Here is a 17,521-nt window from a genome sequence, read left to right as displayed (position 1 = left end):
TAATCAAATAATTTCACACTACACTCACTTTTGGCCAAGTTGGGAATTTCTGAGCTTGCTAAGTTGTATTTGATTTTCTTTTTCCTGTACGTGGTTACAAAAGATGTGTTAGCTAAATAAACGCCTCCATGAAATGCTTAATCCCTCTTTGTGTAATGGTTGGATTGGGGACGAGAACAGCTTTCAGTGATGTAACAATTTCTTACCAACCGCATCTCAAGAAAGCAGGTGAAACCTTGTAGTAATCAGGGTGGAGTTGCTGCCCAGGTCAGGCGGGTCATGTCTCTGAACCCCTGAAATGGTACCTGGTCCCCACCCTGAGACAATATTTGTCAGACCACTCCTAAATGACAATGCAGAGGAGAGAATGAAGTGGAAAGAAAGAAATTGGTCTGAGCTCCTACTGTGTGTCTGGCTTTGTCTTATAGGTTACCTGATCTTATCCTCCCATCTGCCCCCTGTGGTGAGAATTATTATCATTCCATTTTACTTATGAGGAAACTGAGGCACAGAGAGGTGAAGTGACTTGCCCCATATCACACAGCTACAAAGGGGTTGAGATGGGATTTGAACTAAACTCAAGATGGATATTCTTTGTACAATTGCTGTATCAACGTAAGGAATCCCAAGGTAGGAAATAAAGAGTTAATTGTGGTCTGGATTTCAGCTATGTAGGCGAGGATTCTCACAGAAACCATAATCCATCCATAAATATGTGTGACCCTGTGTGGGCACCTGCCAGGCTCTTTGGCGAGTTCATTGCATTTCACCTTTATAGTAACAATCACCGGACAGTGGCCATGGGGGTTCAGTTCACACTGGGGGGACAAATATTTGTCAAATGAAAGAATGAAAGGCTCAGAGCTGGCCGCTATGGATCTTGTAATGAGGTGTAAGACACATTCATCTTTGTCCTCCTGGGAGGGGTGGGTAAGAACAGATGCCTGAGTTCATTAGTGGGTGATCATGAGTGGTCTGTGCAATGTGTACATACTGACAGCGCTAACCATTTCAGGGGAAGGAAGCCTGGGAGATCCTGGACTGTCTGGGAGGGCTTCCTGGGGGAGGTGGTGTTTAAGCTCGGCAGGAAATGGGTGGGGATTGAGGAATGCAAGGTATATTGGCACTGGGCTGAGGGATCTTTCTTCCCTTTCTGACTCTAGCTTCTATACTTTAGAGTATGTTAATAGATGCCCACAGGGTATCAGGTCCATGCCAGGTGCTAAACAAAACAGAGGGCCTCCTGGTCCTTGCCATCCTATGGCAGAAAGACTGGAAACACGTATAAATAAATATCTCATTGCGAAATGCTAAGTATTCTGTGGACACACACAGGAGGAGATAGGGAGGGTCTGGGAGGGCCTCTCGCAGGAGAGGTTGAGAAAAGAGCCAGCTATAAATGAGTGCATGGAACAGCATTCTAGGCAGAGGGAACAGCCTGTGCAGTGCTCTTAAGATGAGTGAGAATTGGAATGTTTGAGGAACAGAGAGAGGGACAGGTTGCTGGAGCAGAGAGAATGGAAGGAGATGGGTGGGGTAGGCAGGAGATAGCCGAGTGCCAGGTCAAGGGGAGGAGCTTGACTCTCCCTCCCTTGGTGGGTTTTAAGGACAATGACAGGTTCTGATGTCCCTTGTAAAAGATCACTCTGGCTTCTGGGTGTTAAATCCATTCCACAAACAGTTCTCCAGTGCCTATTTGGAGCCAAACAGGGTACCTGTGGTTTGCCTACCCTGAACTAAGAGGCAGGCTCTGTTCTCACCCCTGGCACATGAGGACGCTGGGCTTCAAAGGGCATTGAGTTATCGCCCAAGACTTCTCCGTTGAGAGTTGAACCGGACTGGAATGCAGGTCTCCCTGGTCCCTGTCCTCCTGTTCCCTACCAGCTCCTTTCCTCCCTCCAGCATCACATTAATTAAGGACACTGTCCATTAAAGTGGGTTGGATCGGTCTCCCAGTCAGCGTAGGATGGAAGCCATGGACTCCAGTGGTGTCTTGCCTCACCCAGAGCCACCACAGAGTCCCCTGACAAGTGGCTATGACACCATGGCAATACCTGGCAGCTGGATTTTTTAAATTTTCTTTAAAAAATTTTTTTAGAGATGGGGTCTTGCTCTGTCACCCAGGCTGGAGTGCAGCAGCACAATCATAGCTCACTGCAGCCTCAAACTTGTGGGCTCAAACAATCCTCCCGCCTCAGCCTCCTAAGTAGCTGGGACCACAGGCATGCGCTGCCATGCCTGGCTAATTTTTGTAAAGGCAAGGTCTCAGTATGTTGTCCAGGCTGGTCTTGAACTCCTGGCCTCAAGTGATCCTCCTGCCTTAGCCTCCCTAAATTCGAGGATTACAAGCATGAGCCACCATGCCTGGGCACACCCAGATTTTAAAAATAAATGATATGATGAGGGTTTGCCCTTCCTGCATTTCAGCCAAACTGGTAGAGCAGCTGAGTGAAGAGGCTCCAGACTGCGTGTGACCCTGGTTCAAATCCCGGCTCCTTTGCAGACATGCTTTGTGGCTGAGACATGTCACTCGTCTCTCTGGGCCTCAGCCATCCTATCTGTGAAATGAAGATGACAGGTAGTGGCTCCTACAGGCTGTCAGGAGACTGGAGAGTTTTGGACCTGGGGGTTTGGCAGGAAGGTGGCATGCCATGCAGGGGTCTCTCCTGTGCATTCTGGAGTCATTCAGAAAGTTATCTCCTCAGATGCAGAGAGTTTCTTCTGCTTGCTAGAACAGTGCCTGGCAAGTAAGAGCTCAAGAAATGCTGTGGAATAAAGCAGACACTTACCGAGTGTTGGACACCCTGCTGTCAGGGGCCCACATCTCCATACTCTTCAGGAGATGTTTACTATCGTGGGACCACTGCCACTGGGCTGAGCACCCCACTTGTGTGACTTCGTCCAATCCTCACCATACCTCATGAGATGGATGAGCACTAGCACTCCCATTTTACAGATGTGCAAACTGAGGCTCAGAGAGGCAGACAGCTGCAGACAATTCTCACAGCTGCTAAGTGGCCAGACCTAGTCCTGGCTGACCCCAAAGCCTGTCCTGGTGACCACTACACTGCAGTGCCACTGAGAGAGCAAAGGGGGACCTGGGGCTGGGCTGCCCCGCTGGGACAGGCTTTGGGATGTGGCACTGCAGAGCTCAGAGCCTTCTGAGCAAAACTCAGAAGGGCATGCAGGTAGCACCTGTGAAGTAATAAGCACATAGTAGGTACTTGGGAAATGGATTACACCAATGATAGAGTGTGATTCTGACATTGATATTCCCAGGGTGCCACCTCAATCCTAGCTCAGATCTGTCTCGGGCCTTGAATGCTCCATGTTCCATCCCTTCAAAAGGGGACCCTACCCTTCAGCATCCCCCTACCTCCGGGCAGAGGGGGGCTGCCTAACGGGGCTCTGGTGGCATTCCAGATGGGGAAATCGAGGCCCAAGGAGGGAGGTGCTGGAGGAGTACCTGGGGCTGCTGAAGCTTGGGGATTTGGCGAGGCCGCCTGGCTTGACCACACCTTTTCTCTGTTAAAGAGGGTGATGGAGCCTCTAGAGTCTGTGGGTGTACGCATGTGTGCATTGGCTGCATGTGTTGTGTGCGCATGTGTGTAGTGTGTGCACACGTGTACATGTGTGTGCATGTGCATGTCTGTGTGCATATGTGTTTTGATAAGGAAAAATATGCTCCTGCAAGAACCTGAGCTATGAAAAGCAAGAAGTGCCCTTGGGGGCAGGGGAAGTTGCTGGTAAACTATTGGATTCAGGGAGATTCTGCAGCACCAGATAGGGCTTTTATGTTCTTTTTGCCTAAAAATCTCTGCTCACTAATGAGGGCTCCCTGTGGGTGACAGATCACCCACATAGTTTGAGAAAGACACATTGTCAGGAGTCGCCCTGGGGACCCTGAACTAATCGTTCTGCCTACCTTTTCAGCAGACCAGATGCCTCATCTGATCTGATGCTTAAATAAATTATTGATGAACTGTTGTCATTTTCTCTTAGACAGCTACCTTAGGGTAGCTGCTATTATTATTCCCACTGTCTATACAGTGAAACTGAGGCCCAGGGCAGACAAGTCACCAGCCCCAGGTCACACAGCCAGGAGAAGCTCACACCTGTGGCCCTGAGGGACCCTCTACTCTGTTGTTGCTGCTTTGGAGATGGGGAAATTGAGGTCTGGAGAGGGAAAGATGTGTGCCCAAGATGACGGAACTTTGGAAATGTGCCCAGGGGGCCACCTGCAGGTTTCTCCCCGACAAATTCCAGGGTCTTTGCATCAAAAGGAACCTTAGATGGGCTCATCTTTCATCCAGCAGGGGTCTGGCAGTTCATCCCCTCGCTAGGTCTGGGACAGGGAGCTTACAACTTTTGTGAGTTGCCCTAGTACACAGCTCCTGTGTTTCCAGAGCTCTTCCCTGTAACCTTGCTGGTGGTGGGGATGGCAGATGGGAGACTCCTTTTATAATGAAACTCAAAATTCCATGAAATCAGCTCCTTAAATTTCCAGATCTTTATCAATTTTTCCGGTTGTTTTAGGGCACTGTAAGAACACCACAGATTTTTTAACATCAAGGTAGAAAAGATTGTTTCAGACCACTACCAGTGGGAGCTTCCTCCGCTGATGGAAACGTTTCCTCTCTGCACTGGCCATGTGGCGCCAGGCAGTGCTTCAAACGTGGCTGGTGGGCCAAGAAACCAAATCTGAAAGTTTGGTTTTATTTTAATGATGAATTTATATTTAATTAGCTGCTTGTGGCTGCCTATTGGGGAAACACTGTGAGGATTTTCTAGATATCATAGAGCACCAGGGATTGGTTTCCCAACCTTTTTGGCACCAGGGATTGGTTTCGTGAAAGACGGTTTTTCCATGGACTGGGTGAAGGAAGGCGGATGGTTTTGGGATGAAAGTGTTTCACCTCATATCATCAGGCATTAGATTCTCATAAGGAGGCTAGGCGCAGTGGCTCATACCTGTAGTCCCAGCACTTTGGGAGGCCAGGGCGGGTGGATCTCTTGAGGCCAGCCTGGTCAACATGGTGAAACCCCATCTCTACTAAAAATACAAAAAATTAGCTGGGCGTGGTGCCGCACACCTATAATTCCAGTTACTTGGGAGTCTGAGACAGGAGAATCACTTGAACCCGGAGGCAGCGGTTGCAGTGAGCCAAGATCACGCCACTGCACTTTAGCCTGGGCAACAAGAGCGAGACCGTCTTAAAAAATAAAAAAAAAGGATTCTCATAAGGAGCAAGCAACCTAAATCTCCTGCATGTGCAGTTCTCAATAGGGTTCACACTCCTATGAGAATCAATCTAATGCTGCTGCTGATCTGACAGGAGGCAGAGCTCAGGCACCCACCACTCACCTCCTTCTGTGCAGCCCGGTTCCTGACAGGCCGCGGACCAGTGCCAGCCCTCGGCCTGGAGGTTGACCTCTGTTAATAGAGCACATTTCTTCAGCTAGGAAGAAAGGACAGGGGTGTTGTGGCCAACCCAGTCTCTGGAGATGGGTGTCCTGGTTCCACCGCTCCCTGGCTGGGTGACCCTAGACAGGCCTGTTCCTCTCTGGCCTCAGTGTTCTCATCTGGCAAATGGGAAGGTGATGATAACAGTCCCTGCCTGATCAAGCTCTTGCAAGGATGACGTGAGATCTGGTGTGAAAGCGGCTTTGGCTCAGGGCTAGGCGCACACCAGGGGCTTGTCCATCCCATGCCACATCCATGCAGGGACAGCTGACCCCAGGGGAGTTGGGGCAGGGCAACCAGAATGCTGAGCCTGTTTGCTCATCTGTGTCCATCCGTGTGTACCTGTGGAGGAGCTTTTGCGTGCCTGGCCCTGCGCTGGGCACTGGGGGTTTGGCTCCTCCCCTGGGGGGCGTGAGGTTCCCTGCTTCAGCATCAGGGTCTCCAGGGGCTGCCCGCACCCAGCAGGGGACTCAACCTCTGTCCTGTCCTGGTCTCCTCCCTGCCAGAGCCTTAGGGACCCTCAAGACCTGAGGGTGCATCCCCTGCCCTCCCTGGGACCACCAGTTGGGCTCAGAAGAAATTTGTGGCCAACTAGAGTACTCCCTGGGGCTCAGAGAAATGGGGGATCCGATGGGGAGATGCTGAAAGGTACAGAGAGGGAGAAGGAAAGGCATCTATTGTGAGGGAACAGAAGGTGTGGAGGCACAGAGGAAGGCACTTCGAGGAGAGGGAAAGGACATTTGGCCCCAGCTGAGACCTTTAGTGCCAAGGAGACTTGTCACACCCCACACCTGGGTTAGAGCACGGAGGTTACCTGAACAGGTTAGAGGGTGGGATGGGGTCACAGCTCTCTAGCACTGGGTGTGCAGGAACCACCTGAGGCTGGATGTGTTAATTTCAGGTACCAGGGCCTCATCCCCAGAAAGCCTGGCTCAGTGGCTCTGGGTGACCCAGCAGTGGGGCTAGTCCCATGCAGGGGACTGTGGGTGAGTAGGATGGAGGCAGGTCCATGGGAGATGGGGGCCCTGGACGCCATTTCAGAGAAGGGGAAGAGGAGAGGCTGGGCATTTATCAGAGCTCTTACGGGTGCTCTGCCTCCATCGTTGTTGCCTCCATTCCACAGATGAGGACACTGAGGCTCGGGAAGGTTAGGAAGCACATCAGATGCCACCAAATCGGAAGGGCAGGGCTCGGACTTCCTCCTGGGGCGCCTGGGTTACGATGACAGAGAGACACAGAAGAGGAGAAGGGGAGTCAGAGATAGAGGGAGAGCGGAGGAAGCGGGTGGAAGGAGCTTCTTTTTGAGATGGAGTCTCTCTCTGTCACCCAGGCTGGAGTGTAATGGCACGATTTCGGCTCACTGCAATCTCTGCCTCCCGGGTTCAAGCAATTCCCTGCCTCAGCCTCCTGAATAGCTGGGATTACAGGGGTGGGCCACCACGCCCAACTAACTTTTGTATTTTTAGTAGAGAGGGGGTTTCACCATGTTGGCCAGGCTGGTCTCAAACTCCTGACTTTAGGTGATCTGCCTGCCCTGGCCTCCCAAAGTGCTGGGATTATAGGTGTGAACCACCACACCTGGCCAGAGTTGGGTCTAGAGTGGGTGTGCTGACCTTTCTGCAGAGGACAGAAAGGGGTGTCAGGGGGCTGGTGGGTGAGACATTCTTATGTAGACCCTGGTGCGTCAGCCCTGGCCCTTGCCATGCACAGGAAGACATGCCTGAATGCCAGAGAGACCCTAAGAGACAGCGGGAAGCTAGCCAGCCTTCAGAGCCAGTGGACTCCCACCACAGTGCTCCTGGTGCCCACATCCACTGCAGGAGTCCAGGGTTCTGGCTGGGGCCACCCACACTGAGGCAGACATTCTGGCATGGGCAGTGGGCACAAGAGAGGACAGACCACCTCTGGGACGCCTGGGGTAGTGGGGAAGCAGGGGCCTGGCCATCGACCCCAAGCTTGTACAGCAAACCCCCAAGAAGGGAGATGGGGCTGCAGCTGTGCCGGAAGTCGATAACACAGTGGCCCACCTGATCCTATGCCAGCCAGGGAGCAGAGCCCCAGGGACCTGCAGTGACTTGTCCAAGGTCACGCAGCGCAACTCAGGGGCCACAATGACTTGAACCCAGATCTGTCCAGTCAAAGCCTGAGCTTTGCGTGTGCCCCCTGTGGGCTGTCCCTCCCCAGAGCATAGCTGGAAGTCCCAAGGGTGGGGCTTCAGGGTCTGAGCTGGGGCCCCAGCTCTGCATTTTAACTGGTTCTCTGGGAGATGCCGGCTTACACAGTCCCAACTGAGAGCCCAGGACCCAGGGTGGGGCATCGCCCCCAGAAGATGTCTGATCGCCACCTGCAGTGCCACATGAACAACGGGAGGGAGGCAGACAGACCCGGGTTCGAGTCCTAACTGCCCCGCTTACAAGCAAAGGGATTTTGCTTTACTGGACTGCCCCAGCTTCCCCATCCGTGAAGTGAGACTGTCTACTCTCTGTCCTTGTCCTGGGGCTGTGTCGAGGTCCTGAGGAGGCAGAGGATAGCTCTGTGAGTTCAGAAGGGCTGGATGTGACTGTCACTCACACCAACCCTTGGCGCTGGTAGCTGGCGGTCAGCCTGTTTCAACCAGCCAAGCAGACATTTAAAGGGCACTCACTTTGGGAGGCTGAGGCAAGCGGATCACGTGGTCTGTCAGTTCGACACTAGCCTGACCAACATGGTGAAACCCCATCTCTACTAAACATATAAAAATTAGCCGGGCGTGGTGAGGCGTGCCTGTAACCCCAGCTACTCAGAAGGCTGAGGCAGGAGAATTGCTTGAACCAGGGAGGCAGAGGTTGCAGTGAGCCGAGATGGTGCCATTGCACTCCAGCCTGGGTAATAAAGCAAGACTCTGTCTCACAAAAAAAGGAGGGGGGGCACCCACTGTGTGCCGGGACATGGGGCAATACGGGGCTTGGGGTCAACACACAGTGAGCCAGACGGCAGGGTGATGGGGCGGAGACCTACACAGTGCAGGGCTCACTGGTCCTGGTGAAGTGTGGAGGGCAGTCAGGGTGCAGAGCGGGTCCCTGTGCTTGGGGTCTGGGGGGGGCAAAGGCTTCCCAGAGGAGGTGCTGCTCTCAGGGTAGCAGGAGCCTGCACAGGGAGCCAGGACCCCAGCTCTGGTCCTTTTCCAGACTGAGAATGGGAGCAAACTAATCTCTGCTTCCCAGAGGCAAAATAAGAGATGGGGTCTGCTGATGTATGCGGGATGTCTGGGGTGAAGAGGCCAGAAGTCAGACTTTGCAGTGAGGGGTGGGCGTGGGTGCAGGGGAGGAAGCAGAAAGGGCATTTCTGCAAGGGGAACGCAAATGCAAAGGCATGGAGGTGAGACCTGCCTGGGCCTGCTGGGGGCTGCAGAAGCGGGGCTGCAGGAAGAGGAGCCAGAGGGGCTCACAAGTAGCAGGAAAGAGAAGAATCAGGATAGCGCCATTGACTCAGCCCAGCTAGAGGCTCTGCCATGTGCTAAGGCTTTATGCATGACTTCATGTCCTCCTCGCTCCATGGGGAGACAGGCTCCCAGCATGGAAGTGACCACAGTCGTCCTGAGTTTCTTCATGTGTCAGATGGGGCTGCTGTATACCCCAGGGTCTGGCACAGAGGGCGTGCTCATTACATGGAAGTGCTTAGTGGTAGCAGTGGCTGGGGCATGTCCATGTGACCCCAGCCCCCTGGCGACCTGGTGAATATTACTATGAACATTCATGTTGGTATGAATATTAATAGCAGCTAAATATTCATATTACATTTACTGTGAGCCCCTGTTCCAAGGGCTTTACATGTAATTACATATTTCTTATGACAGCCTATGAGATAAGAGCTATTGTCCTCCCCAATATACAGATAAGAAGCTGAGGCTCAGAGAGGTTAAGCCAGCGGTCCATGGGCACACAGGCAAGTGGAAACCAGGATTAGAATCCAGAGCCCACGCATGTAACCACCACGGTACTGCCTATCTACCTGCTGCCAGAGAGTCTGCCCTACAGTGGCACCTAGGAACCTGGTTTATTTACAGCCTCTCCCCCCGCACTATTCAGGGAGTTTGGAGGGCAGCCACCTTGCTAAACCTGCCAGCAAGGACCATCTCCACTTCTCCTTGTTACCTCAGAGCCAACGAGAGCAGCCAGGGCAGTGGGGAGCCACAGCAGGTTACTCAACAGGAGCATGGCTTGCACCACCAGGCGCTAGGAGGTTGGCTGGCCACTGGGCGAGGAAGGGAGGGTGGGGGCTGGCCAGCACCTCCAACAGCGGGTGGCACACCAGGCTCTGCACCTGCACCTCACCCCGTGGTCTCCCAGGCCCTGAGGGACAGATGGTATCGCCCAGGCCCGGGCCGTGGCTGTCACTCGGCTAGATGAGTTACGAGCAGGCTGGAGGGGTGGCAGCCGGGGGGCCGCAGAAACAATTGCGCTGAGACCCCGGGACAATGGGGGCCACGTGCCATGGGGGCAACAGTCGTTTGTCACACAATAGGATGCTGGGGGACAGCAGCCGGGCCAACTGCTGCCACTGACACGGCCGGCCGCGTTTTCAAATCGTCTCCAGGCCCTGTTTCCCTACAAGGCAACCAATCGCGGGGACAGCCAGGCGGTCACCTGATGCCAGCTTCGTGGGCCCAGGGCCCAGGCCCTGCGACAGCTGAGCAGTGCGGCCATGGCAACGCTAATTGTGGCCCTAAAACACAAGAGGGGAGAGATGGGGAGGAGCATCGGGGAGAGAGACAGAGAGGGAGGAGGAGGGAGAGGGCGAACGTGAGGCCGAGCTGGCCAAGCAGACGGAGGGAGGGAAGGGTCTGGGCCTGGTGCAGAAAACCAGGGCGGTATGTGTCGGTGTCCCACCTCTCTCTGCCCCTCAATCCATGAGGCTGTTTTTGAAACATGGAGCTTAGAATTTAGATGTGGGGCTCTTGGTGACGACACAGAAAGCTCCTGGCTACAGGGGTGGCAGAAGTGGTGGGTGTGGTGCGGACTCCTGGGCTGCTCTGCACCCATGTCACGGAGGGGCCCTGACGGTGTCAGACCCGGTGATCTTGGAGTCACGTGGCAAGTGTGACTTTGGGGCACTGGGGAGTGCCATGGCTACACCACATCACCCACCTGGCTGGCACCCTCAATGGGCAGCTATTTGACATGAAAAGACAAGCAATGTTTTGCCCGTGAATCTATGGTGGCTGGTGGGCATGGGTCCTCACTGGAGCCTCCTGGAGCCCCCAGGGGTCAAAGTGAAGGGCTCAGACATCAGGAGGCACTGACTGGGTCTCAACCCCACCACCTCCTGTTCTGTATCGCCTTGTGCAAGTGACTCCGTGCTCCAAGCCTCAGTTTTCTCATCTGTGCAAGGGGAATATGGACCCACCCACCATCTCGCAGCTGCTGTGGGGATTGTGCAGGACAGCGCTTGTTGATGCTGAATCTAGGCCCTGGCAGGTAGCAGGCACTCAGCTGCCTCAGCACATGGCGGGATCATCCACACAGACTGTCCCCAAGTTCCACCATCCTCACAGCTACGGCACGGCAGGAAACTGCCCTGGACGTGGAGTCAGGCAGCTGATCCTGCCAGGGCAGCTGGGACCCTGACACAGGCCCTGGCTGCTCTGTGCTGTAGTGTCCCATAGTAGGTAAGCTCCAACTATGCCTCAGTTTCCCCATCTGTAAAGTAGGAATAATAATAATAACAACACCTGCCCCGTAGGGTGACTGGGAGTGTTAAAAGGCTTGACCGGTGCCTAGCACATAGTAAGTCCTCAGCAAACATTCGTGTGTATTATTTTTGTGGTTGGTGCTAAGTAGGATGCATTAAATGGGTGAAGGAAGGACTGATGAGGATGCGAGATCTGGCCACCAAGAGAGATCCTGGTACCAGGTTCCCACGCCCAGTCCTGGAGACGGGCAGGTTGGAGGGCTGGCGTGGCTTGGGGAGATGAGGTACATTCAGAGGGTGCTTCCAGAGGTCAGGACGCCCCCCCAGGAGCTGACCTAAGCTCCCCCTCCCGCCCGAGCTCTCTGCTCCTCTCTGCAGGCTTCTGGCCACCACCAGCGATGATGACCTCCCCGGGGACCTGCAGTCGCTGTCGTGGCTCACGGCAGTGGACGTGCCTCGGCTGCAGCAGATGGCAAGTGGCCGCGTGGACCTGGGCGGCCCCTGCGTGCCACATCCACACCCAGGTAGGCTCAGGGACAAGGTTGGCAGAGGGGAGGGTGATATAGGAAAAGAGGTGACTCCCAACCCTGCCACCCACCCAATATGTGGCCGTGACCCGGTCACCCAGTCTCTCTGGGCCTCTCTTTCTGCATCTGTAAAATGGGACTAATCCTCCCTTCCATAGAGGGGTATGGTTCATCATTTGCTTTACTGTGTGCCAGGCCCTGGGTGAGCTAAGGTTTCTGTGAATACAGTTCTGCTGCCACACTGGTGCATCCTAAACCTCTAGGGCAGTTGGCAAACTACAGCCCCTGGGCCAAATGCAGCCTATGACCTGTTTTTGTACAGCCTTTGTGTTAGGAATGGATTTTATACTTTCCAAGGATTGTAAAAACACAGAGACCATCTGGATGGCAAAGCCTAAAATATTCACCATCTGGCCCTTTACAAAACATGTTTCCTGTCCCCTAATTGAGAGGATTCCAAGAGGTAATATGTGGAAAGTGGTGAATGTAGGGTGTGGCACACAGTAGATGCTCAATAAATGGCAGCTAGTTGCAGCCATAAAAAATGGATAAAATGCTTAGAGACACAAAGTACTGAAGAAAAGCAAAACAGTAACAAAACAATGACCACAGTATATTAAAAGTACCAGTGGTTGGCTGGGCACAGTGGCTTACACCTGTAATCCCAGCACTTTGGGAGGCCAAGGCGGGTGGATCACAGGTCAGGCATTCAAGACCAGCCTGGCCAATATGGTGAAACCCCATCTTTACTAAAAATACAAAAACCAGTCAGGCGTAGTGGCAGGCATCTGTAATCCCAGCTACTCGGGAGGCTGAGGCAGGAGAATTGCTTGAAACCAGAAGGTGGAGGTTGTAGTGAGCCAAGATGGCACCACTGCACTCCAGCCTGGGCCAAAGAGAGAAACTCCATCTCAAAAAAAGAAAAAAAGTACCAGTGGTTGAAAACTACTTGTCTAGGATTATTTATTTCATTGGGCAAAGCATGTATAGCAGGGGTCAGCAAGCTTTCTGTCAAGGACCAGGTAGTAAATATTTTAGATTGTGTAGGTCATCTGATCTCTGTCAAAACGATTCATCTTCACCATTGTAACACAAAACCAGCCAGAGACAATATGTAAACGAATCGGTGCAACTCTGTGCCAATAAAACTTTATTTACAAAAACAGGCCATGGGCCAGAGTTTGGCTGCCAGTCAGTTTGCCAACCCCTGATCTAGAACCCTCAGGGGACAGCTGTGTAAACCCGGTCAAGTCCTTTCTCCTCTGAGTGGTTTCCACATCTGCAGCAAAAGTGTAACAGAACTGCCGGCATGCGACATGGTAAGGATTTGCTGCAGAAAGTGCCTTGAAAGCAGGAGACGTTTAATAAATGGTGAAATAAAGACACCTCTTCTTTCTCCCCTGTGCCTGCTGGGCACTTTCTGTGGGCCTGTTGCTGTGCCAGGAATTTGGAGCAATGAGTGGTCCCAGTTTGTAGGGAGCTGATTGTCTGGTCAGAGAGAGAAGGACAAGACAAACAGATCTAGGGACAGTGGCAGCCAGAACTCAGGAGAGCTGAAGGACCCAGAGGGCTTCCTGGAAGAGGTGGCCCTAGGGCAAGACCATCCTACATATCAACTTCGCTTGATTATTGGAGGTGGCTGCCTAAAATCAGGCTGGTGTAGTAAGACTCTATGATGGATTAGCAATGTCTGTCATAAGCCCAACAAGAGGTGGGGGAAGTATGTCTGCTATTCTCATCCAGGGGGGAGGAGCAGGGCTTGGCAACAGGGAGAGGAGGCACAAAGGCATTCTGGACCTAAACCTAGAGGCACTCGAGAGCCATGGCTTGTTTTTGGGGAAAAGAACAACGAATTGGCATTTTAGCTTCGTGAAAGATAAGAACTGAGGTATTACATCATCATGATTATCATTTATTATTGCCTCATGTTTATTGAGAGTTTATCATGTGCCCAGCAATGTGCTAAGCACTTGATAGACATTATCTCATTTAACCATCACAGCAAATTTATAGTTAGGGGATATCAGTAGTCCAGGGACAAATGGGGAAACTGAGGCTGACCTAAGGTTACACAGCTAGTAAGAACCCACTTTTCACCACTACACACCGGGGAAGTGATTTGCCAAGCACCTAGTACCTGCCTGGTCTGAGGAAAGGGGCTGGCTCTGTTCTCCGGAGACACCTGGGCACTGGGCCATTCCTGGTGGCAGCCACCATTCCTCTGGCCCAGTGGCATCTCTGTGCTTCTCTTCTGCAGGTGCCTTGGCTGGGGCAGCCGACCTGCATGTGGGAGCCACTTCAAGTCCCCTTCTCCATGGCCCAGCAGGCATGGGCCCTCGAGGCATGCCAGGTCTGGGCCCCATAACCAGCCATGGAGACAGTGTAAGTGCCAGCGCATGGACTGTGGAGAGCGGGCAGTGCCCGCCAGACTGGATGTCCACCCTGACCCTCTGCCTCCTCTTCCTGCCCAGCAGATGAGCCAGTTCCCCATGGGGACCCAGCCCTCATCTGGCCTGCAGGACCCGCCACCTCTGTACTCGCCTGCCACGCAACCACAGTTCCCGCTCCCCCCGGGCACCCAGCAGGTACCAGAGGCTCAGGGAGCCCTGGACTCAGCAGCAGAAACCCTGCCGTGGGCTAGCCAGGGACCTCTCTGAGCCTCAGCTGACTCACTCAGAACATGGGGATAACATTCCCCATTGTGCTCATTCCATTCCCCAAAACTCTGCCCTGTGTGGAGACAAGATTGTTTCCTGCGTGGTTGTGAATCCCCACACGAGGCGTTTTGAAACTGCGGTGGGGACAGGGTTACTGTGACGTGTGTGCTTTCTCACCTTCTCTCTCTCTGCCACTTTCTCCCTGCCCCTGCCTGTGGGAAGTGCCCTCCTGTGGGCCTCTATGGCTCCCCATTTGGGGTGCGGCCCCCGTACCCCCAGCCCCACATGGCTGTGCATTCGTCTCAGGAACTGCACCCCAAACACTACCCCAAGCCCATCTACTCGTACAGGTGAGGTCCAGGGTGGGCTGGGTCAGGGCCGAGGGTGGCTTCGGGAGAAGAGGGATGAGGCTGCCCTCAGAGCATCTTAGACAGCTAGGTGTGGCAGCCCCGATGTCCAAGGGGGAGGTTTGGGGAGTGGGGAACCCCCAGGTGGGAGTAGTTCTCAGGAAGGACAATCATAGGATCAGTCAATCTGCTGGGTCAAGAGCCCACTGCAGACCTGAGTCCAGTGCCCCACTTCACCTCCTCATTCACAACTGTGTGGCCTTGGGGAAGTGGCATGACCTCTCTGAGCCTCGATTTCCCCAAATGTAAGAAGTCATCAAAATAACAGTACTGTATACCTCCTGGGAATTTGGGGAAGAGGTAACAACCTAGGTAAAGTCTAAAGGCTCATAGCCATTAAAACTATGGGGATGGAATAAAGAGGGGAAAGGGTAAGATTTCTCAAGTCAGTACCAGTGGTTGAGCCCAGGGTCAAGGAGAAACGGCAAAGGGTGGGAAAGACATCGAGCCATGAAAAGGTATCAAGAGCTCACTGTGTGTGAGTGTGTAAGGTCAAGTAGGGCAGGCTTCCTGGCAGAGGAGGCATTGGGCTGTCAGCCTGAGACCCTTTCACGCCTGGCCTGCCCTGCCCTACCTCCTGCCCCCAGCTGTCTGATCGCCATGGCTCTGAAGAACAGCAAGACAGGCAGCCTGCCTGTGAGCGAGATCTACAGCTTCATGAAGGAGCACTTCCCCTACTTCAAGGTGAGAGGTCCCAAGCCAGGTTAGGGGCGCTGGAGCTGCCCTGGTGTCTTTCTGGTGTTGCCAGAATCCAGGGCTGGCCCTGGGCCAAAGTGGACCGCCCTCATGGGTTCCCAGTTATGTCTGTATATCTGGTGGTTACGACATATGCCTGTATACTCACATAGAAGAAAGTCAGAAAGAAACAGGGGCATTTGAACTGGGCTCTGACAGATGAATAGGAGTTCGCTAGGCATCCCAAAGGGAAAAGGGTAGAGGCACCAGACTAGTTACTCAGCACAGACTCAGTGCAAAATAATGACGCAAAACAACAGAACTGGCAAGAGCCTTCACCTCTGAGCCTCAGTATCCACAACTGTCAGGTGGAGAATCATCCCAAACTGGCAAGGTCAGTGAGGAGCCTGCATATAAAGGGCCTGGCAGCTTCCCGCATAGGGTTGGCCACTTAGTAATGTTATCCTTATTATCATCACAGCAAAAAGTGGAGCAGGAAGTTAGAGGGTACACCAAGCTGTAGGGTTTCTGGCCTGGAAAATGTCCTTAGCAGAAATATGGCAGCACTGTGTGTGTGTGTGTGCACGCACACGTGTGGTGTGAGATGCATTGCGATATCTGGTTACCTGGCATTTAAAAATAATTTCCTGGTGGTGCACGCCTGCAGTCCCAGCTACTTGGGGGGCTGAGGTGGGAGGATGGTTTGATCCCTGGAGGTTGAGTTTGCAGCAAGCCATGATCATACCACTGTACTCCTGCCTGGGTGATGGAACAAGACCCTGTCTCAAAAAAAAAGTAAATTTCATGGAATGATCCATTTATTGGCATCATTCTTCCCTGCTTCCTGAGTGGGAGAGAGAGTAGAGAGAAGACCCAGCAGGCGGGGCTGCAGTCTCCTGCAGGAGCAGTTGGCTGGGGCTGAATTGTAGTTCCTCTTCCATTGGGCGTGGCCACACCAGTTGGCCTCAGTCCCCAGCACTCTCTCTTGTCTCTCCAACTTGAGGCTGAGTGTCAGGCACTGTCAAGTTACTCCTGCCACTGTGGTGTCCTGCCTGTAGAGGCCAGAGGAGGAGATCCCCGGGGTAGGAGAAAGAGCGTACAGGGAGGCCTCTGAAAGGGTCTGCTGAGTGCCCATGTCTCTTCCTAGACGGCTCCTGACGGCTGGAAGAACTCGGTGCGGCACAACCTGTCTCTGAACAAGTGCTTCGAGAAGGTGGAGAACAAGATGAGTGGCTCCTCCCGCAAGGGCTGCCTGTGGGCTCTGAACCTGGCCCGCATCGACAAGATGGAGGAGGAGATGCACAAGTGGAAGAGGAAGGACCTGGCCGCCATCCACCGCAGCATGGCCAACCCCGGTGAGGCCCGCAGCACGGACACACACATGCACACGCACACATGCATGCACACGCACACATGCATGCACACATACACACACACGGAAGACGAAGGACCTGGCCACCATCCACCACAGCATGGCCAACCCCGGTGAGGCTCGCAGCACGGACACACACATGCACACGCACACATGCATACACACATACACACACACAGAAGAGGAAGGACCTGGCCACTATCCACTTCAGCATGGCCAACCCTGGTGAGGCCCACAGCATGAGCATGAGCGCGCGCGCCCTCACACACACACGCACGCACGCAAATACACACACACACATATACATGGAAGAGGAAGGACCTGGCCGCCATCCACTGCAGCATGGCCAACTCCAGTGAGGCCCGTAGCATGCACACACACACACACGGAAGAGGAAGGACCTGGCCGCCATCCACCGCAGCACGGCCAACCCTGGTGAGGTCCGCAGCACGGACACACACATTCACACGCACACATGCATGCACACATACACACGGAAGAGAAAGGACCTGGCCACCATCCACTTCAGCATGGCCAACTCCGGTGAGGCCCGCAGCACGGACACACATTCACACACACACATGTATGCGCACATACACACACACAGACGATGAAGGACCTGGCCGCCATCCACCGCAGCATGGCCAACCCCAGTGAGGCCCACAGCATGGACACACACACACACACACACACACACACAGAGAAGAGGAAGGACCTGGCCACCATCCACCGCAGCATGGCCAACCCCG

General features: G+C 53.6%; 1 protein-coding gene across 1 annotated transcript in view; it reads left to right on the top strand.

The window, feature by feature from the left end:
• Positions 1–17,521, top strand: part of FOXN4 (forkhead box N4) — a 28,582-nt gene that overhangs the window by 5,126 nt on the left and 5,935 nt on the right. Inside the window, exons 2-7 of the mRNA XM_032300882.1 lie at positions 11,513–11,658; positions 13,919–14,043; positions 14,136–14,246; positions 14,541–14,668; positions 15,313–15,409; positions 16,548–16,755. Coding sequence (XP_032156773.1) covers positions 11,513–11,658; positions 13,919–14,043; positions 14,136–14,246; positions 14,541–14,668; positions 15,313–15,409; positions 16,548–16,755 — 815 coding nt within the window. The remainder of the gene's footprint in view (positions 1–11,512; positions 11,659–13,918; positions 14,044–14,135; positions 14,247–14,540; positions 14,669–15,312; positions 15,410–16,547; positions 16,756–17,521) is intronic.

The sequence above is a fragment of the Sapajus apella genome, unplaced genomic scaffold (genome assembly GCF_009761245.1).
Source record: "Sapajus apella isolate SASKATOON/1434 unplaced genomic scaffold, GSC_monkey_1.0 scaffold2, whole genome shotgun sequence".
Lineage (NCBI taxonomy): Eukaryota > Metazoa > Chordata > Mammalia > Primates > Cebidae > Sapajus > Sapajus apella.
The sequence above is the reverse complement of the archived record's forward strand: the minus strand, read 5'-3'. Positions and strand labels throughout refer to the sequence as shown.